General features: G+C 44.7%; 1 protein-coding gene across 4 annotated transcripts in view; it reads right to left on the minus strand.

Moving 5' to 3' along the window:
• The window catches only part of tet3 (tet methylcytosine dioxygenase 3), an 80885-nt gene that overhangs the window by 20640 nt on the left and 42289 nt on the right, over positions 1 to 17956 (minus strand). For 2 of the 4 annotated variants that reach the window (XM_036597877.1, XM_036597878.1), the window contains 2 exons: positions 3413 to 6335; positions 1058 to 1148 (listed from right to left, as the gene is read on the minus strand). In XM_036597877.1, the coding sequence (XP_036453770.1) occupies positions 1058 to 1148; positions 3413 to 6335 (3014 nt within the window). Of the gene's footprint in view, positions 1 to 1057; positions 1149 to 3412; positions 6336 to 11070; positions 11283 to 11416; positions 12237 to 17956 lie in introns of those variants that run through there. The other 2 variants (XM_036597881.1, XM_036597879.1) reach the window with 2 other exon arrangements.

Raw genomic sequence — 17956 nt, forward strand, 5'->3', positions numbered from 1 at the left:
TAGCAAAAGTTCTGTCAGGAAGACTCTAATGCTACAGTATTCATTCACTCATTACTCCTGACCAGTTGTTGGCCTACACCTGTCCCTGACTTATGAACCTATTTTGCTGCTTTCAGGTGCCGACATTTCAACGTTCTCCTCCTTCCTCCCCACCACCACCAGTTTGGTCCCTGTCCAGGTGTCTGGGGGGTAGTCTCCACCCCTGCCATCATAATCTGGCAAGATCTCACATTTACATTTATGGCATTCGGCAGACGCTCATATCCAGAGCGACTTACAATTTTACATGCTACATAGGTAGTGTTAGGAGTCTTGTCCAAGGACTCTTATTGGTATAGTGTAGGATGCTTGCCCAGGTAGGGGATTGAATCCTAGTCTACAGCTTAGAAGGCAGAAGTGTTACCCACTACACTACACCAACTACTCAAGATCTGTGAGGGTCTTGACGCTCCAAGACCCGGACTGAGGACGGGGCCTACGCTGAAGACTCTTTAATTTCTACTGGACTGTTATCTTTCAACTTCTAAAATCCCAGCGAGGATTAAAATTGTCTTCCTTCACTCCTGCCTCCTGAGTCTTCCTGGTAGAAATGGTTTTAAACAATGTGCTTAGGTGTCTAAGACTTTTGCACAGTACTGTACAGTTCAAGGTGAATCAAGGTGAATTATTACCAAAGGTGTTTGGGTTGAATTTCAGAAATACTGAAACTGAACTGAAACTGAATTTACTGACAGCAACTCAAATAGACTGCTCTGCATGTCTTTTCTGAGGGGCTAATGTTTCAGTAAACACTGCATAACTAATCTAACTGCTAGCATAACAACAAACGGCTCTATGTGCAGCTAAGCTCTTGAAACAAACTTCCTCAGTATCCAGTTGGATATTCAGTACATGACATACAATCCAAATTTATTGTGGTAGCTTGATCCCCAATATCACGTTCACCCACAGCTGAAGGATATGCTCTATAAAAAGGCTCCCACAGAAAATACGGAAGACAGAAGGGACACTGGAAAGGGCAAATGAATGTTAAAGGGACTAGGCCAAAGTTTCTCACCTGCTCTCCATCAGCTCTCTTATTGAAGCCACGGTGGGGCCTGCTCCCAAATGATTGTAGTACGGTCCTTCATCTTTCTCTAGGATTTGCTCTAGAGAGGGAGAGATGGAAGGGGACAGAGAGGGATTAGTTGAAACATGATTTTCATCAAGACTTTTTGGGGCTTCTTTTACACTCCTTCCCAAAAAAAAGCACATCATTTTCTTGACCCTAACACAGAAAGGTTCAGTTTCCAGAACACTAAGAGGATATTTTGAGCATGAGAACGAACTAGACACACCCTGGTGCCAAAGCCTCCTCTGAGATGACAAAAAACCGTTGTGTTGTTCAGTATGGAGCGCTCAAGAGAGCGCAAGTGAGTCAGAGCGTGTGTATGTGTGTGAAAGAGAGAGAGAGTGAATGAGGGAATTTAAGGTCATACTCCACTATGGGTGTCAGTAGGGATATAGGCGGGGCCAGTGGAAGAAAGCAACAAAATGACTAAGGGAGAAGAGAAAAACACTGGGCATGTGAAGGCTGCTTACTCCAGCATTGACTCAGACTATCTTTAATGGGTGAATTAAAAAGCAGGAAAACGACAGAGCGGTACACAGATACAGAGACAGATAGAGGAAAGCAGATGAACAGAGAGACCGTATGCAAAGATTGAGGATATCACGTCTGTTAGTGTGTGCTCGTGCCTACTATACGTATCAGATTACACTGTGTTTATTCGTACTGTTGACAGTGGAATGTGTGGTGAGGTTTTACTACGGCGACTGGTTGCTGGGTGACCTTCGTTCCTGGTGATAGTTAAAAGCCAACAAGTGTTGGGCTATGACTCGCCTCCCTCAGCAAAAAGCGCACACTCGGATTTGGTGACAGAATGAAGATGCTTGATTTAAGCAAAAGGCCTCTCATAACTTAGGAAGAGAAGATAAATGAAGGGTGATAGTAGGTCAGGTCCTAAAATAATGTTTTTATTTATTTCTTGAAAGGTAACCTGCATTTTGCACCTCCAAAATGGTTAATTTCCAGGAGAGAGAAAACAATAAACTTCTCAACTTATAATGGAAGTCATTTTGAACCACTACTACTGGTCCACTCATAAAAGCATGTATACCCAATATAAAGTGCAGGTGTTTTCAACACGTAAGAACAAAAAAAAGCCAAAAATTGAGGTGTAAGATTTTGTCCTGACAATACAACAAATGTACACAGGTATTGTGTGTAAAACTACATATTTTAATGTCTAGCATCAAATTTTCTGCCTTGACAAAAAACCTAGATGAGGGCAACCGAAAGATATGTGCAATATAGGGAGGTTCCAGTCTGTCTCCTTCTGCCCTGTCCTCCCTACCGCCTCCTGGTTTTAATGTCTAACCACTGTACACACAGCAACACATGATATACGAGCACAGTCACTTTATCATGTCCACAGCCCCTGTGGAGGCCCAGTCAGGCTCTGTGCTTGCTGCTTTGACTGTAAAACAGAGACAGAATGGCTTGTGGAGCTCAGGACCGTCTGGCTGCCCCTGGTCCGACGCGACACAATGGACCCCTTCTGTAAGGGCTATTGTTCCCTCTGCCTCCCCCAGAGAGAGGCACTACGGTCAGACCGCTGAGAGACGAGAGAGGGACCCCGAGCATGCATTCTCAGACGTGGGCCGGCTCTGCCTGGACGAACGTGCCGAGGCGGAAGTGATACACGGCAGTGAAAGGGAAAGACTTGTTTGGATAGTGAATGGCTAGCCACGTTTGTTTTAGATGATTAGGTGTTTGTGGCAATATAGCAACAACTATAAAGATTGAATGATCTCATTGGTGTAAAGGGTGATACTTAAGGAACACTGCACAAAAAGCTAACATGGCTGGCAAGAAAAAAAGCTACTCTGAAACATATGCTGGTTTGAGAGTAGAACCTATAAGCTTTCATTGGTCATTAGCAGTTTTCTTAAGGAAATCCTCTAATTTCAAATAAAAATTGCGCTCCGAATACAAAGCGTGGGACTTTTTCTGTATGAAGTGATGTCTGATTTGTTGGCTTAATTATATCTGATTTACTTAGTCGTCGCAGTGAGCAGTATTGATACACAGTAGGACTTTTATAATTATAATTTATATATTTAGCAATGTGGACAAGAGATAAACTGCTGTAAACTGGTGTTATAAAGGCATGTTGCTCATTTTATGAATGGTCCTCATGAAGAGGAAGTCCTCAAGGAACTTTATTCACAATTATGTTTAATTTTGTCTTCAGACACATCTAGATAAAAGAATCGTGGCTATCCAACCTTGCTGAATGTTTTCAGAGATGGAGGGAAATGGAAGACTTTCGGAAATTCAATCTGGGGATCTGGCATGTAGCATACTCACCCACACAGTCGCAGAGAGGGAACTCTGCCTGGCTGTCCTTCACAGGTGTGTCCAGAAGGCTCTTGGTTGGAGTATCCAAGTAGCGCAGCGGAGACTCCAGGAATCCTTTCAGAGAGGGAGCTGAGGGAAAACCCTCCTTTGTAGGAGTATCTAAACCATCTCCTGCTGTGGAGAAACAGCCAGTGGTGGAGAGCACTGTTACGCCGCCCGATGACTCAATCTTCATGCGTTTGGTAGGAGATGTGCAGGACATGGTGAAGGGGTCCACCAGGACTCGGTGCTGTTGCTGCTGCAGATAAGCCTCATGTGCTTGGGACAAGAGCGGGCCTGAGGGCTTGACATCCACTTTGCACTCCTCAACTTCCTGTTTGATGGCAGCAAGCTGGCTGAAGGACACTGGGGTATCTTCTTTCACTCCTTCAGCCTGACTATCCAGCTCTCTCTCCTTCTCTCCCTCTTGCATGGGCTCTGGCTGGCTTGACGTGTCCTCAAGGGGATTGGTGAGCTGCTCTGTGGATGGTGACTGGGGTCTGGCTTGTCCTGAGTTAGAGTTTTGTTGTGACTCAGTCACCACAGAAGGAGCAGGGCCCTGCTCCAGAGCATCTGCAGGAGCGCTGGGCAAAGTATCCCCAAATTCCTCCTCAAACTGGCGAATCAGTTCCTCAAATTTTGGATCAAGTGACCCGAGGCCCGCCAGGGGTGGAGTGGGCTGAGATGTGGAGGTCTGAGGTGTGGAAGTGGTAGCCTCACCTGCTGTGGCAAGGCCTGAGCTAGTCAGCCCCTCCTGGGCAGGGGGCAAAGGGACAGACACAGGGGTGGAGATTGGGGGAGTGTTTCCAGAGATAAGGGTACTACTGCTGTTCAAAATGGATTCCTGAGATTGGGCTGGAGCTGCCTGGCTCATAGCCACCTGAGAGGGGTTATATGGGGATAGACAGTGGGGGAGCCCAGCCTCCATGCCTGGTAGAGATGGCGTAAGCTGGGATAGGGATGACAGGCCCACTTGCATGCATGGAAGGGGTTTCTGTATTGTGATCTGGCTCTGTGGGTGGAAGACCGGTTGAGAGGCCTTCTGCTTGGGCTTCTTGATGATGATCTGTTTAGGTTTAGGAAGAGGTGGGGCCAAGGGGCCAAGCAGTCCGCCCATTGACTGCTTGATTATAGGAGAACTCTGAGCATTCTTTTTCTTCCTGGGCTCCTTAGGTTCCTGTTTAATGGCTAGAGTGCCCTCTTGCGTGGTTTGTGGCCACCACTTGCGTAAGGTCTGGCATGCCATGGGAGCAGAGAAGAGGTTACGTTTGTGATGAAGGAGCTGTTGCAGTGCTGCCTGAGTTGAGTGCCTAATAGATTGAGGAAGCTGCTGACCCTGGAATTGCTGCTGCTGGCCATTTACCATCCCAAACTGGCCCATTGTTGCACAAGCCTGAGCTGGGTACTCCCCATTGTCAACCTCCTGCTTGACATAGGGCATCACCGAGTGGCCACCCTTGTGGCTGTCCTTCAGACTCTGAGGCTGGGCAGGGAACTTGAAGGCAGCATTGGCATACTTTCCGCTGGTGTCTCCCAGGAGTTGTTTCAGCTCAGACATTGGGTCATTGCCACTTTGGGAAAGTTGTGGAACAGTAGCCAGAGGATCAGCGTTCAACATCATCCAGGGGTTCCTAGGAGAGCTTTTCTCACAGCTTGCCCCAGTGCCTTGCTGCCACTGCTGGGGAAAGGGGCTAGCAGTGGATGGGTGTGAGCTTGGGAAGGGGGAGGACCCGTATTGGGAGGAGTGGGGAACAGGACCTTGTGACTGAGGTCTGTGCTGTTCCCATGAAGGAGGGTCTTGTTGGGGGAAATGCCCAGGAGGGACAGACTGAGGCATCGGGGAGGATGATGAGAGAGGGCCAGGTGATGAAGAAACCAATTGCATCCCATTTTGGGACTGAGTGGGAGTTTGAGCAGAAGCATGGTGTTTGGAGTTTCCACTGGCAAATTCACTGACAGCCCCACCTGTGCCAGATAGTTGGGTCAGTGCCTCAATGGCAATAGCTGTCTTAAGGCTGACATTCCTCTCTTTAGCAATGGATAACACACTGGGGGAACAAGGAATGGGTGCTGGGGGACCGTAAGGTCTTGGAATCGGGGGCTGGTTAACAGGATCCTGTGACTGTGACTCTGAACCACAAGAGGGGTTAGCGTCAGTGGACTGAGGTTGGGGCTGAGATTGGTAGTGCTGTTGCTGTGTTTGAGGAGCACCTGACATCTTGCAGAGACCCTTGTCCTGGGTGTTGGCTGCCATTCTTATCTTCTTCTCCAGCCACTCAAGGTAGTCAGGACAGTCTGGTCCATCACAGTCACAATTTGGCGGCTTGTGGCCATGACGGGCTTGATTCAGTGCCATCTGGAGGATGTTCAGATCCTCCGGAGTGCAGTGTTCACCATCACCACTCCACCCTTTCTCCTTGGCATCATCCCCGCGATCACTCATCTCCTGGATGAACCTCTCATACAGCTGTGCAGTAGGGTTCTGAGAAGGCTGAGAAATGTTGCAAGTGGGCAGGGAGCCTGCACTAGCTGAGAAGGCTACCAGGGTCCTAGCATCCTCCATGTCCACACTGTTCACTGAACGACCAGTGGTTTGTTCGCTCCATCCGGCCTGTTGCTGCTGGGGGTTTGGGTCCCCTATATGATGCCCAGTCCCCCAGTCCTGGCCCTGGGGAAGACATGCTAATGTCTCTTGGTGGTGGTGGTTTTGCTGATGCTGCTCCCTGGCCAAAGCTCCACCTTCAAGTCCATCCGTCTCCTCTCCATTTCCTGCGTGCTGGTTCAGCCCATTGGACGGTTCCTGGTTCAACGCGCCTTTCTCCAGGCGGTCATGGTCAATTTCCATCTGGCCACTTCCTCTGGGGCCATCCACTGAACCCACCTTTGAAACAGTCTGCAAAAGACAAAAAGGGATCAAAGTGTTAGAACACTCAAAATCTCCAAGAGTAATTGTGGATTACACATCCTCACAAAACTCATATCATGAAATAAACAGGGCTGGGTTGTAACAGAATACATTTAACGGCGTTACACAATCAGAATACAAAAAAAGAAACCATATTTTGTTACAGTTACAGGAAAAAAGACAGTAATCAGATTACAGGTACTTTATAAAATTAGGGGGATTACTAGCAGGATTACATTCAAACACATCACCTGTTTAATGATAATTTGCCAATTTAATGATAAACATGTGACAAGTCATGTAAATCTGACAAGTTTTTCATTTTGGGAAGGGGTCAAGCTCCCCTCACAAGCAGCAGTTCACATCCTTTTATTTGGCCAATCTACAGAAATTTGAGTATTTTACTTTATTTGGCAGAACTAAGTTGACAACACTTCTATATAAAGCCCTATGAGTCAGTACAGTTCTTTTAGCAGGCAGAACACAGATAATGGTCAGTCAGAGTTTTTAGAACGACTTCTGTTTATGACCACTGTTGATGAGGGGTCTCAAAAGATGATGTCTACCAGACTGACCTTTAGACTGTGGTATAAAGCACAGACAATTAAATGACCTACGTCCATTTTGCATCATGAAAAAGTGCAGTCTTCCTTTTGCTGGAATTGTTTTTCTCTTCGTTTTATGACTTTAGGTCACTTAGAATTAGGTTATAATGACATTTTTAAAGAAGTAATCAGTAATCTGTCACGGAACACAATTTAAAAGTTACCCTCCCAATCCTGGTAATAAAGCATCATATTCCTCCAGTTTCAAAGGGTTACAAAGCTGGGTGTGGTACAGCAGAGTAAACACTGAACATTGCAGTGTTGCAGCCCCCCAAGGATCTGAGTTTGACTCCCTTCGTCTGCCTCTCTCAGAAATCCCAGTGTTATTCTTTGTAAGACAGTTTACCTGCTCTGCCCTCTGACACACTGTCACTCTCTCTGGCAGCTACCTGGCCTTAAAGGGAAACCAAGATGGACAGCATTAATGAGTTTTGAGTATCTCATCTCACCCTGACTCTCTCTAATAGCATCTACATAGCTTGAGCCTCAAGTATCTCCTCACATTCTGAATCTAAAGACTCCTGAACATGGTCCCAAGTACACAATGAGAGCTGTTCTACATAGGTAACTGACGTCTGGGTGCTCTCTGTATATCCCAAACCTCATGTTTTCTTTTCATATTTGTGCTTTCCTTTAAATTCTCAATGCTGATTTGAATGCATCACAGAAAGGAAATGGATCCAGAAACTACATCTTTATGAATATCACTGCTGCCTGAAGAAAACCTTGTTTGTCCATTTTTTGTCGTTTTTCAGTTTTTGACATAATTTGAAAAGGCCTGTTGTTCTTTACATTGTGTGTAAATTTCATGAAGAACGGACCAAAAGAAACGGCCCGAAACGACTTGGACAAAAGTCTGGTTCCATTGACTTACATTAAAAGTAAAGCAGTTTTTTCCCTCTCCTGTAAAGTTACCATTCTGGAGATGCAAGGTTTTCTTCCTTATATATATGAACCTCTTCCCAGTGTGTTTTGGACTCTTGTGCTCCACTGAGTACATAAGAGAAACATTTTTGGGTTTGACTATGCTGTTTCCAAGTCAGTGCTTCCAGGTTTATAGCTTATACCCAAGGTTACAATTGAGGGGCATAGCACACTTGACCCAAATCAGAGCCAAAGTGTGTCAATATACCTTATTTCCACTGAATAGTGTTGCTTGGGGAGGCTCGGTCTATGTTTCTATAAATGAACTTATTGTCCTTGAGAATTTAACTGGTCAGTAGGAGTAAGATGGTATGTAGCTTTCAGCTTTCCAATGAAAGGATTACTGTTTTTTTTTCCCTCTCATGCTTTGCCTGCTGAAAGCTCTAGGTTTTTATATCATGTGAAATAATATTATGATGTAATATTTACATATATATAACCTATAACTTTAGGTTAGACATGAGCACAGTTCAAACAAGCGGCTGTGGTTTCCTAGCAACGTTGTTAGCAACGCTGTTAGCAAGCAGGCAAGAGCACAGTGGTGCAGCACAATGATACTCGACTATGACTCAAAAGGGCACTGGTGTTCGTCTTAAACATTTTTATATTAGGAACTCACAGGGGCCAAGGCAAATCCAGTTGAGCTGCAGAGGTGGGGTGGGGGATTCTGAGAAAGCCTTTTGTCTGTAATGTGGAGAAGTGCTTCACGAGGGAGGATCTTGTGGCTGTGCTTTGAGGGTTTCAGAAAGTTTACTGAGCAGTTTCTCTCAGTTCTCTCAACACACAAGTGAGTCGTGCACTTCAGCTGACATTTAATGGCAGCAGTTCAAGTAAAGACTGACTAGTGTAGCTAAAGAGTGTGAAGCCTGTTAACATTTCTGATCATTAAAAAAAGGCAATTGTTTGGGAAAGAAATGAACTTCCAAGCTTTTTACTCCTTGTTAAACTGACCAGAGAGTTATTTAAGACCTAATATGTGCAGTCTTGTGCCAAAGTTTCACATAAACAACTTCTTTAAAACCATGTGTCTCAGTGTAAAGTGTGCTTCAGCTTAATGTACCATTTTGTAAGTTACTTATTGCAGCAATGTTACTTGTATTTAGTCCAATGTTAGTGTTTTTAAATATCATTTTGTCAGGTGCCTTAGACTTTTGCACACTTCTGCATATATCCTCAATGCAAAGTCCACTTAAGAGCACACTGATGGCTAACCCTGGTGGTCAATTAGCCTTCTAGCTTTGAGAATGTCCCAACAACACAACAAAGAAGCTAAGTAAATGCGACAATGCACACACACACACTGTTCACACTGATACTATAGTGATGGTTCCTTTATTGTGCTCCATTAATGAGACAGGTCTGGTCTTCCAAATCTTTGAATTCACCTTCTGTGCATGGTGTCTGCCGGGGGGGGCCCACGTGACGGCCGCTAAACTGCGTCTGTGTGCGCTTCAGAAGTGCACAACAGACAGAAAGCGTGTCTCACAGACTGGAACCCCACCGGTCACGAGTCCACAGTGCTTTTGAAACAGCTAAACCACACAACTCTTATGACAGACTTTTCGCTTTCCTCTTTTCAGTGGCGGAAAGCTACGCAACACACAAACACATGCTCTTAAAAAAAAAAGGGTTCTTTACTAGATGCATTAGAAGAACGACTTTTGGTTCCGTACAGAACCTTTCGGCGGACAGTTGTTTAAGGAACTTGGAAATAAGAGGTGTGAATGTGAAGAACCTTAAAGAAAGTCCACGTTAGGGCCGGGCAATATGACAATATTTATCGTTATCTTGATAAATTACACTGTAATATTTTACAATATGCTTTTCTGAGCATGTTTATTGCCAGTATTTGCCAACATTTAACAAACATCTTCCAAATTAGTCGCATAATTAGTCCTGTTTAATTGGATTTGGTGCAGAACAGTATGTAAAAATAAATTTACGCAGTTTGTTCATAGCAGTTTATAAGTGTGCCAGTGTAAGTAAACTGTGTGTCTTCTAACTGAATACAAATCATTGGATTCAAAGTTTTAAATGTGGCTCTTATTTTCTGTTCCAACTTATCAGATGTCAGAAAAAATAAATCGCTGCTGTTTGTTGTTTTTCGGTTTTTGACATCATTTGAAAATGCCTGCTGCTTTTCGCATTGTGTGTAAATTTCACGATGAATGGATTAAAAGAAACGGCCCAAAATGGCTTGGAAAAACATCTGGTTCCATTGACTTCCATTAAAAGTAGAGTATGTTTTTTCCTTCTCCTGTAAAGTTACCATTTTGGAGATACGAGGTTTTGTTCCGACAGCAGCGAAATATTGTGGCATACTGTGTGTAGTGAGCACTTATTGAAGTATCATGATATTACATCTCTGCCATTTCGCTCCACATGATGTAGAGATACCCATTAAACTGTTAAAGAACCTTCACATTATGTATTAGACCTTTAAAGGGTTCTTCACACCTCTGAACTGCTTTATGGATACAGGAACCTAAACCCTTTGAGGCACCTTTATTTTAAGAGTTTGCTGGGCTTTCGCTGACAGAAAGGAAACACAGTTGCGAATGAAGTGTAGGCCAGTTACTACAAACCAGATTCTTTTCATTCTCTGGCTCTGTGTCACTTACGCACCTTGCCTGCCGAGGATGACAGCACTTATATTTAGAGCACGTGCTCTTGCAACTATTTGCAGCTTGCCGTAGCTCTTTCCACTCTTCCACTCCAGCGCTACCAAAACATCAACACGCCCAACCAGAATGGGCTGCCTGACTCGTTCTACCCGGCTTTAACGCAATCGATGATGCACAAGCGAGGGTGAACCTTTTAAACCAAAAACGTGCAGAACACAAGTTCTGTCATGGATCCATATCTCACACACACACACACACGCAGCTATACACACACACATGCACACACAACAGATGCCCAGAGAGGATGACAGCACAAAGCAGCGAGACCGGCAGGGAGGGGGGGGCATTTGTGGAGGGTGGTGTGCCTGGGAGCAGACAGCTGAACACAAATCCACACGGATAGACACACGACACCCCACACATATATACTGCCCCCCCCTTAACCTTGCCTGCAGTCCAGTATAGTGGATCATAATACAAGCCCCAGTCTAAAAATCATCAAAAAAAAGAAAGAATGACCGAAAAAAAACAAAAGAAAGAAGGAAAGAAAGAAAGAATCTGGCTACTTACGCTGGTCTGGCTGTCCGGTCAGTAGACAGTATAGACAGCGGAGGGTGGAGTGGACAGGAAAAGTGCATGGAACGGCAAACGGCGACACAGTGCAAAGCCGGTAGACGATCAGCTCTTCTTTTTTTTCCTTTCCAGCTCCCTCTCTCTCTCTCTCTCTCTCTCTCTCTCTCTGTCTCTCTCTTTCTCTCTCTAGCCTTCTCTTCTTTCCTCGGTCTCAGTCAGTCAGTCAGTGCGGCAACACGCACACACACACACACACACACACACACACACACGCGAGACATGCACGCACGCACACACTCGCACGCACACACACACCTCCCCCCACACGCTCTCTCTCTCTCACCCGCTTGTGTTCTCTCGCTCTCTTCCTCCTCCGGCCGCCACCGTCGCGCTCTCGCTCTCTCTCTCTCTCTCTCTCTCTCGTTGCCTTTTCTCACATTATGTCTCTGCGCTCCTCCCTTCCTCCTCTCTACATTCCCTCTTTTTCTCCTCTTTTCTTCATTCTGTGCTTCGCCTTCGTGAAACCCCTCCTTTCTCTCTTTATCTCTCTCTCTCTCTCGCTCACTCGCTCGCTCGCTCTTTCTCTCTCTCTCTCCCTCCCCCCTCTTTCTCCCTCTGCCTCCCTCCCTCTCTTTTCCTCCTCCCCCCTCCGCTTTTCTGCTAGCGCAGTGCGAGAGAGGCCATTATCTGACTCACACTGGGCACGTACTATGGAATGGAGGAAAGCGCACAGCTGAATGAGGGGAGCGGGTGGACGAGCGCTAGCGGCAGACGCAGCGGAGGAGCGGGTAGAGACAGAGAGAGAGACAGACAGACAGAGAGACGTCAATCTCAACATCAATCTATGCTTTTTTTTGTGCCCCCTTCAACAGAGAAGATGAAACAAAAAGCAGAAGTTAGCTGCTCTTTGATATTTCGAAGAATGTTTTTTTTTTTGTCACCGTTTTTCAATTTTTTTTTTTTCCTCCTCTCGCTGCCTTTGGCTCAACAACATGGAGGCTGCAGCTGTTTTGCTGACTTGACTCACAGCCTCTCCTACTCTCTCCAAGCTCCCCACCACATTCACAGCTGCAATCCGCTAAAAATAATAACACAAAAAAGAAGGCTTTTATGCAATCGAGGCGGCGGCTCAAGCCTAATACCCTCATTTCGCCATGTAGATATATATTCATGTGTTTATTTTCACATTCCCTTCCCTTCCCTTCGTACGGGGCGCTTCTCAGCCCGCACGGTAAAACGCTTTACTCACAAATGCCGCTGCTTATTTCTCGTCATATAATAAGAAATCTCTGTCCGTTTTCGTCTCCGACCGCATGCGCCTTTGCTTCGCTTAGCGTAAGCACGGTAAAGGGGCATTTTGTTGGAAATTTACAAAAAAAGGTGTCAACGCAGAGCAGGAGGGAAAAGCGGCGCTGATGCTGACACACAGCTGCAGCGTCTCTACGTTACGCAGCATATTCGGTCTGAGGGATCACACGCACGCTGGGCGAAGAGGTTGTATCCTACGGAAGAGGGATGTGTGTGTATGCGAACGGTCCGAAGACAGATACGGAAAACCCAGGATGTCGGAACCACAGGGCAGAGCATGAAAAAGAAAGCAAAGGAAAGAGACAGTGAGAGGGAGAGAAACAGAGAGGGGAAGGTTTGATGAACCAAAGAACCGCAATTGCACAAAAATGGTTAACAAGTCTGGCTCGTCCTCGCCTAGACGCCGCGAACGGAGGAGCAGAAGAGGCTAGAGGATGGAAGGATGAGGGGCTCCGGAGGAGAGAAGAGCAGGAGCCACTGAGAAAGACGGGACCGAAACGAAAACAACCTCCAGCCTATCCTGCCCTTTAAATCTTCCTTCCTGCTTAGTGCTAGGCTCCAGCTCCAGCTCCAGCTCCAACTAGCGCCTGCCCATGGTCCGCTCAAGCCCAGCTTTCTCCTCGCTCTCTCCTCTTTCATCTCTTTTTCTCTCTCACTCTCTCTCTCTCACCCTTTCCCTCCATCGCTAGCTGTCGGCTGGGTTTGTTTTTCGGACTCTGGAGCAGTGCGGCTCGCTTATTTACCGCCCGGCGCATTGCGGACTCGAATGATCTCTCACTATCTCGCTCCTGTTCTTTCGCCTGACGCTCTCTCTCGCTCTTTCGTTCCTTCTTTTCCTTGACACTCTCTCGCTCTTTCGCTCTTTTCCCTGATGCTCTCTCGCTCTTTCTCTCCTTCCTTTTTCCTGAAGCTCTCTCGCTCTTTCTCTCTCCGCTGTGCCGGGTTTGGAGAAGCGGAGAGAGTGAGTGTGTCTCGCTCTTTCGCTCTCCAGTCCTGTCACTCGGGTTGGCACAGTCAACGTTGGCATGTGTACAGCAGAGGCAAGGCAACCCCAAACACACGCAGGCGGAAGCCTGGGCGGGGAGGCAAAACTGCTCAGTCACTGGTGGCGGGCAAGTGGCTGAAGGGCGAGGTAGCCCAAGAAAACGAGGGGAGAGAGAGAGAGATTGAGTGAGAGGGAGGTTATGACATCACTGTTACGTCATCAGATCTCCGTCACCCCCCTTCTACTCAAAGTGGGTGCAAGCGGGGTGGGCAGATGTGTCATACCACACAACACAAAGGTGCCCACCCGGCACACACACACACACAAACTCTCATTCACCCTCCTGCCTCACTCTCTCTCCCTCGCTCGCTCAATCCCTCCACGAGTGACACAGCACTTCTTGTACATAGCTCCGCGTTCGCTTCCCGCTGCTAACAGCTAAGGCTTCCACCAGCCGAGCAGAAGGAGGAGGATGCTCGATAACCGGAAGGAAACATCCAACACGAAAACGTGGCAACAGATTTAATCTCATATCATCAAAGTAAACAACACAGAGGTGTCACGACTGCTATAGACTGCATATCTGTTGCTCATTAACTGAACCAGTGGGGTTTAATTTAACATGTTAACTGCCACGATCAACAAAACTAATGAAAGGATGGAAACATAAGAACTAATAAAGATCTGTGAGGCCCAAAACACACACACACTTTTATGTGTGGGAACCGCCACTTCTCAGAAAGCTCCTCACCCCAGCGTGAGAAAATGACACATGATGTTTTAAGGCAGTGTTTCAATGCTCCAACTCAATGCCCCAACGCTCTAACCTGGATGTCTTCAAATCCACATTTTAGTTCTTCGATTTTGGCAGGAATGACTCAACATGGCTAATCAGTTGCATCAATTGCTCAATTAACCATCAGTGATTACAAATTCCAACCAAACACAACCAAATATGGCCATACTATGCTCTACAGCAGCAGTTCCCAAGCTGGAGTAACCTCTGCCTTGCACACAGTGTCTTCCTGGATCCAAACATGATCCAACTAATGAGCTCACTAACAAGCCCTTCCGGAGTTGAAGTGGGTGGAGTACAGTAGGAAAACACACAAATGCGCAGGGCAATGCGTATTCCAGGACCAGGGGATATTGTGCGCTGGGCAAATGCTCTTATACAACACACTAACCCTATGCAGCAGGCCAATCCTCTAGCCCAGCTTTTCCCAACAATGGTCCTGGAATGCATGGATCCTGTTTTATCTGTTTTAACACACCCACTTCAATTCCAGAGTCCAATGCTCTAGCCTAATAATCCAGTTCAGAGCTCTAGTTCAACATACCAGTCCAATGCTCTATGGCTCTATCTCAGTACTCCAATCCAATACTCTAGCCCAATATTCCAGTCCAATGCTCTAGTTTAATGCTCAAGCCTGATACTCCAGTCCAATGCTCTAGCCCAGCTCAGTTCTACAGCCCAATGAGCCAAAGCAAATGTCTAATCCAATAGTCCATTCTATCCCTTCAGTCCAATATTCCAGCCCAGTGGTCCAGGTCAATGGTGCTGTCAAAGAACGCACACAGATTGGATTCTATGGCTCTAAACTCCTTGTAATTTCTGTAATAAGGTAAAATTAAAGAAGAAAACTTTTACAAGACTCAACTTTTACCAGAGGAGGTCCGGTATTGTAATTTGTGTAATCTGACTAGGCGATTTGTAAAGGATAAGGAATCTGTTATTTCTCCAAATGACCCAATAGTGTGGATGTAACATCATCGTGCCGATGTTTACATCAGCGGGATGCGAGAGTCCCACATTTCCAAACAATAAGTAGTTGTATGGCTAAATATCTAGACAAGCACTAGACAAGGAAATTCGGTTTTTGTTCAATTTATCAAGTGCTGCCCAACAAGACAGAGAATGCCCTGCCTTGCAAGAAGAGCCTTCGAGTTATTTTTTCTTCTCATTGTAATTCAGCCATTACCAAAACGATGTGGATTTCAGTCGTCTCAACATGAACTTGGGGATTAATGAGCTGAGTGAAATTGAGCTCCATTTTATCAAAATCACGGGTCTCGTCTGTAATCGCTCAGATGACAACATCTGCCTTGCGAGAGGTGCTTCAGAGATGTTTCATTTTTCTTCTCCTTGTAATTCAGCCATCACCAAAAACGTCGTGGATTTCAGTCGTCTTGTCATGAACTTGAAGATTAAGGCCATTTCAAGTTGATAGTCTTGTCTTCATGTCACAAAAAAAAGAAGTCAGCTTCCTATTCGCCAGCTTCTAATTGAAATGTTCTCATTTCTCATGGAACGGGAAAATTCGAACAAGAAGCTGGCGAATACTGAAGCCGACCTCGGCCTCGTCCATTTCCTATTACCTGGTTTTGTTATTACATTACTGAGACGTCGATTCGAGCAGGACTGCTATTACTGAGGAGCTCTTTGAGTTCAAATTCCGGGAGGTGATCCACTCTGGAATTATTCCTTAACAGATGTGTAAAAACTACGAACATGGAAAATTCTTATGGACAAAAATCATGGATCTCGTCTGTAATCACTCAAATTTCAGCACATCCCCAGGTTAATGCTAATCCCACTCGAATAGGGCTTTCGTCACACCACTGTGTACTGGTGTAGGCTGTATTTGTACATTTGCTTGATTTTTATGCGTGTTTGATTTCTTTGCTCAGGGTCACTTCCAACAATGACATTCACAAACCCAGCACAGATGGAGAGGACGGGGCAGTTAGTGTTTTCCTCTGATCATGCTGAGCTGCTCAGGTATTGGGCCTTGCTATTTCAGTAGCAGTCTTCATGCACCTCGCAGGGTGGTGGTGCTGTCACACAATAAAAAAGAAATCTACAGTAAGAATCTGGGAAAATTAATAGAAAATATTTAATCAAAAACACTGTTACTAAAAGTGATACACACAAATACTGTGCAGTTTTCCATGAACTGGTCAGTTGTTTTGGAGGTGATATGTAGAGTTCTGGAAAACAGGGTTTAGTTCACTGAAATGTATTTGAATAACTGGAAAACTGTAAAACACAAAAACAATCCCATGAAGCTGCCCGAATAAGACATCCTTTGTGTCAACATAACACACCTATGTGCCTCCACCAAAAAAGCGCCACGTTGGAAAGTCCTGTCACTTCCTTACAAACAAAAACAGGACCTAGAAGTGACATTTGCATTTCCTCTAAATAGAAGGCAATGCCAGTTAATAGATTTGCAGAACTACCAGCTAAACAAAGCATGGCTGTTCGCCTAGTAAGCATTATTATCTATTACAAGGCTGTAAAGATTCAATTAAAATCATAGTGGCTGGGCTATCTGGATGTTTAATGCTTCTGCTGGATCATTTCTAACTGGAACTGCCTAACCGACATCACTGCACGAGTAAGTTGGTCAGTGCTATACATAAACTGGCTTCAATTCACAGCCAACATGAGGAAGTGAATGAGATGCATTTGTACAAAGCAGGCTATTTTAAAACTAGGCAACGCGCCCATTCATTTCTGCCTTGACTGGAAAACACTGAGAACAAGTGAGAAAAGAAGGATTTTAATGCATAAATGCCAGAATATTCCTTTAAATCACAAGAGTCAGGCAAGATAGCCACAAACCTCGGGTCACAAGACTCCTTCTTATTACATCATTAAGCGAGATGTACAAGGATGTGAAACCAAGAATTTACATATATACTGACCTAAAGACACACACAGAGATTCCCACACATACATTTGCATACATACAAACATCTGCCCTTTCTTGTCCTCCATCTCTTTTTCACAAGAAATAGTGTGCATAGACACACGCATGCATGCATGCACACACACACACACACACACACACACACATACATATATATATGGTATAATGGTAACTTTACAGGGAAAAAAAACATGATTTACTTGTAATGCAAGTCAATGGAACCAGACTTTTTGGTAAGTAATTTTGCACCGTTTCTTTTGGTCCATTCATCATGTGTACAATGTAAAGGGCAAAAGGTATTTTCAAATTATATCAAAAACTGAAAAATTATATATATATATATATATATATATATATATATATATTATATATATATATATATATATATATATATATATATATATATATATATTTACACACTGATATGTTCTAAAGATACAATTTATACATTTTAAAACTTATTAAAAGTATATATGCATATATATATGCATATATATATGCATATATATATATATATATACACACACACACACACAGCTACGGTATTTGTATAGTAGTACATGTACAGTAGTATATGTTTATAGTACTGCTCAAAGTCTTCGGTACCTAAACCAATTTGTAAAAAACATTTATCTGGCTATTAAGTTTACTTTTGTCTGTAATAACACTTTATAACATTATAATAGAAGGAAATAAACAATACTAAGCTAAAAAAATAACAAGAATTACTTGTTTTCAAAAAAAGTGGCGGATGTGAGCCGGTCAGAAGAACACAGGTTTGGTTCCAGATTTCTCCTGGACCCTCCACCCAGCTACTATAGGGTTTTGTTCAAATTCATCACCAGCACACCTGATTAAACTCACTGTAGCACTG

Source organism: Colossoma macropomum, unplaced genomic scaffold, assembly GCF_904425465.1.
Source record: "Colossoma macropomum unplaced genomic scaffold, Colossoma_macropomum, whole genome shotgun sequence".
Taxonomy (NCBI): domain Eukaryota; kingdom Metazoa; phylum Chordata; class Actinopteri; order Characiformes; family Serrasalmidae; genus Colossoma; species Colossoma macropomum.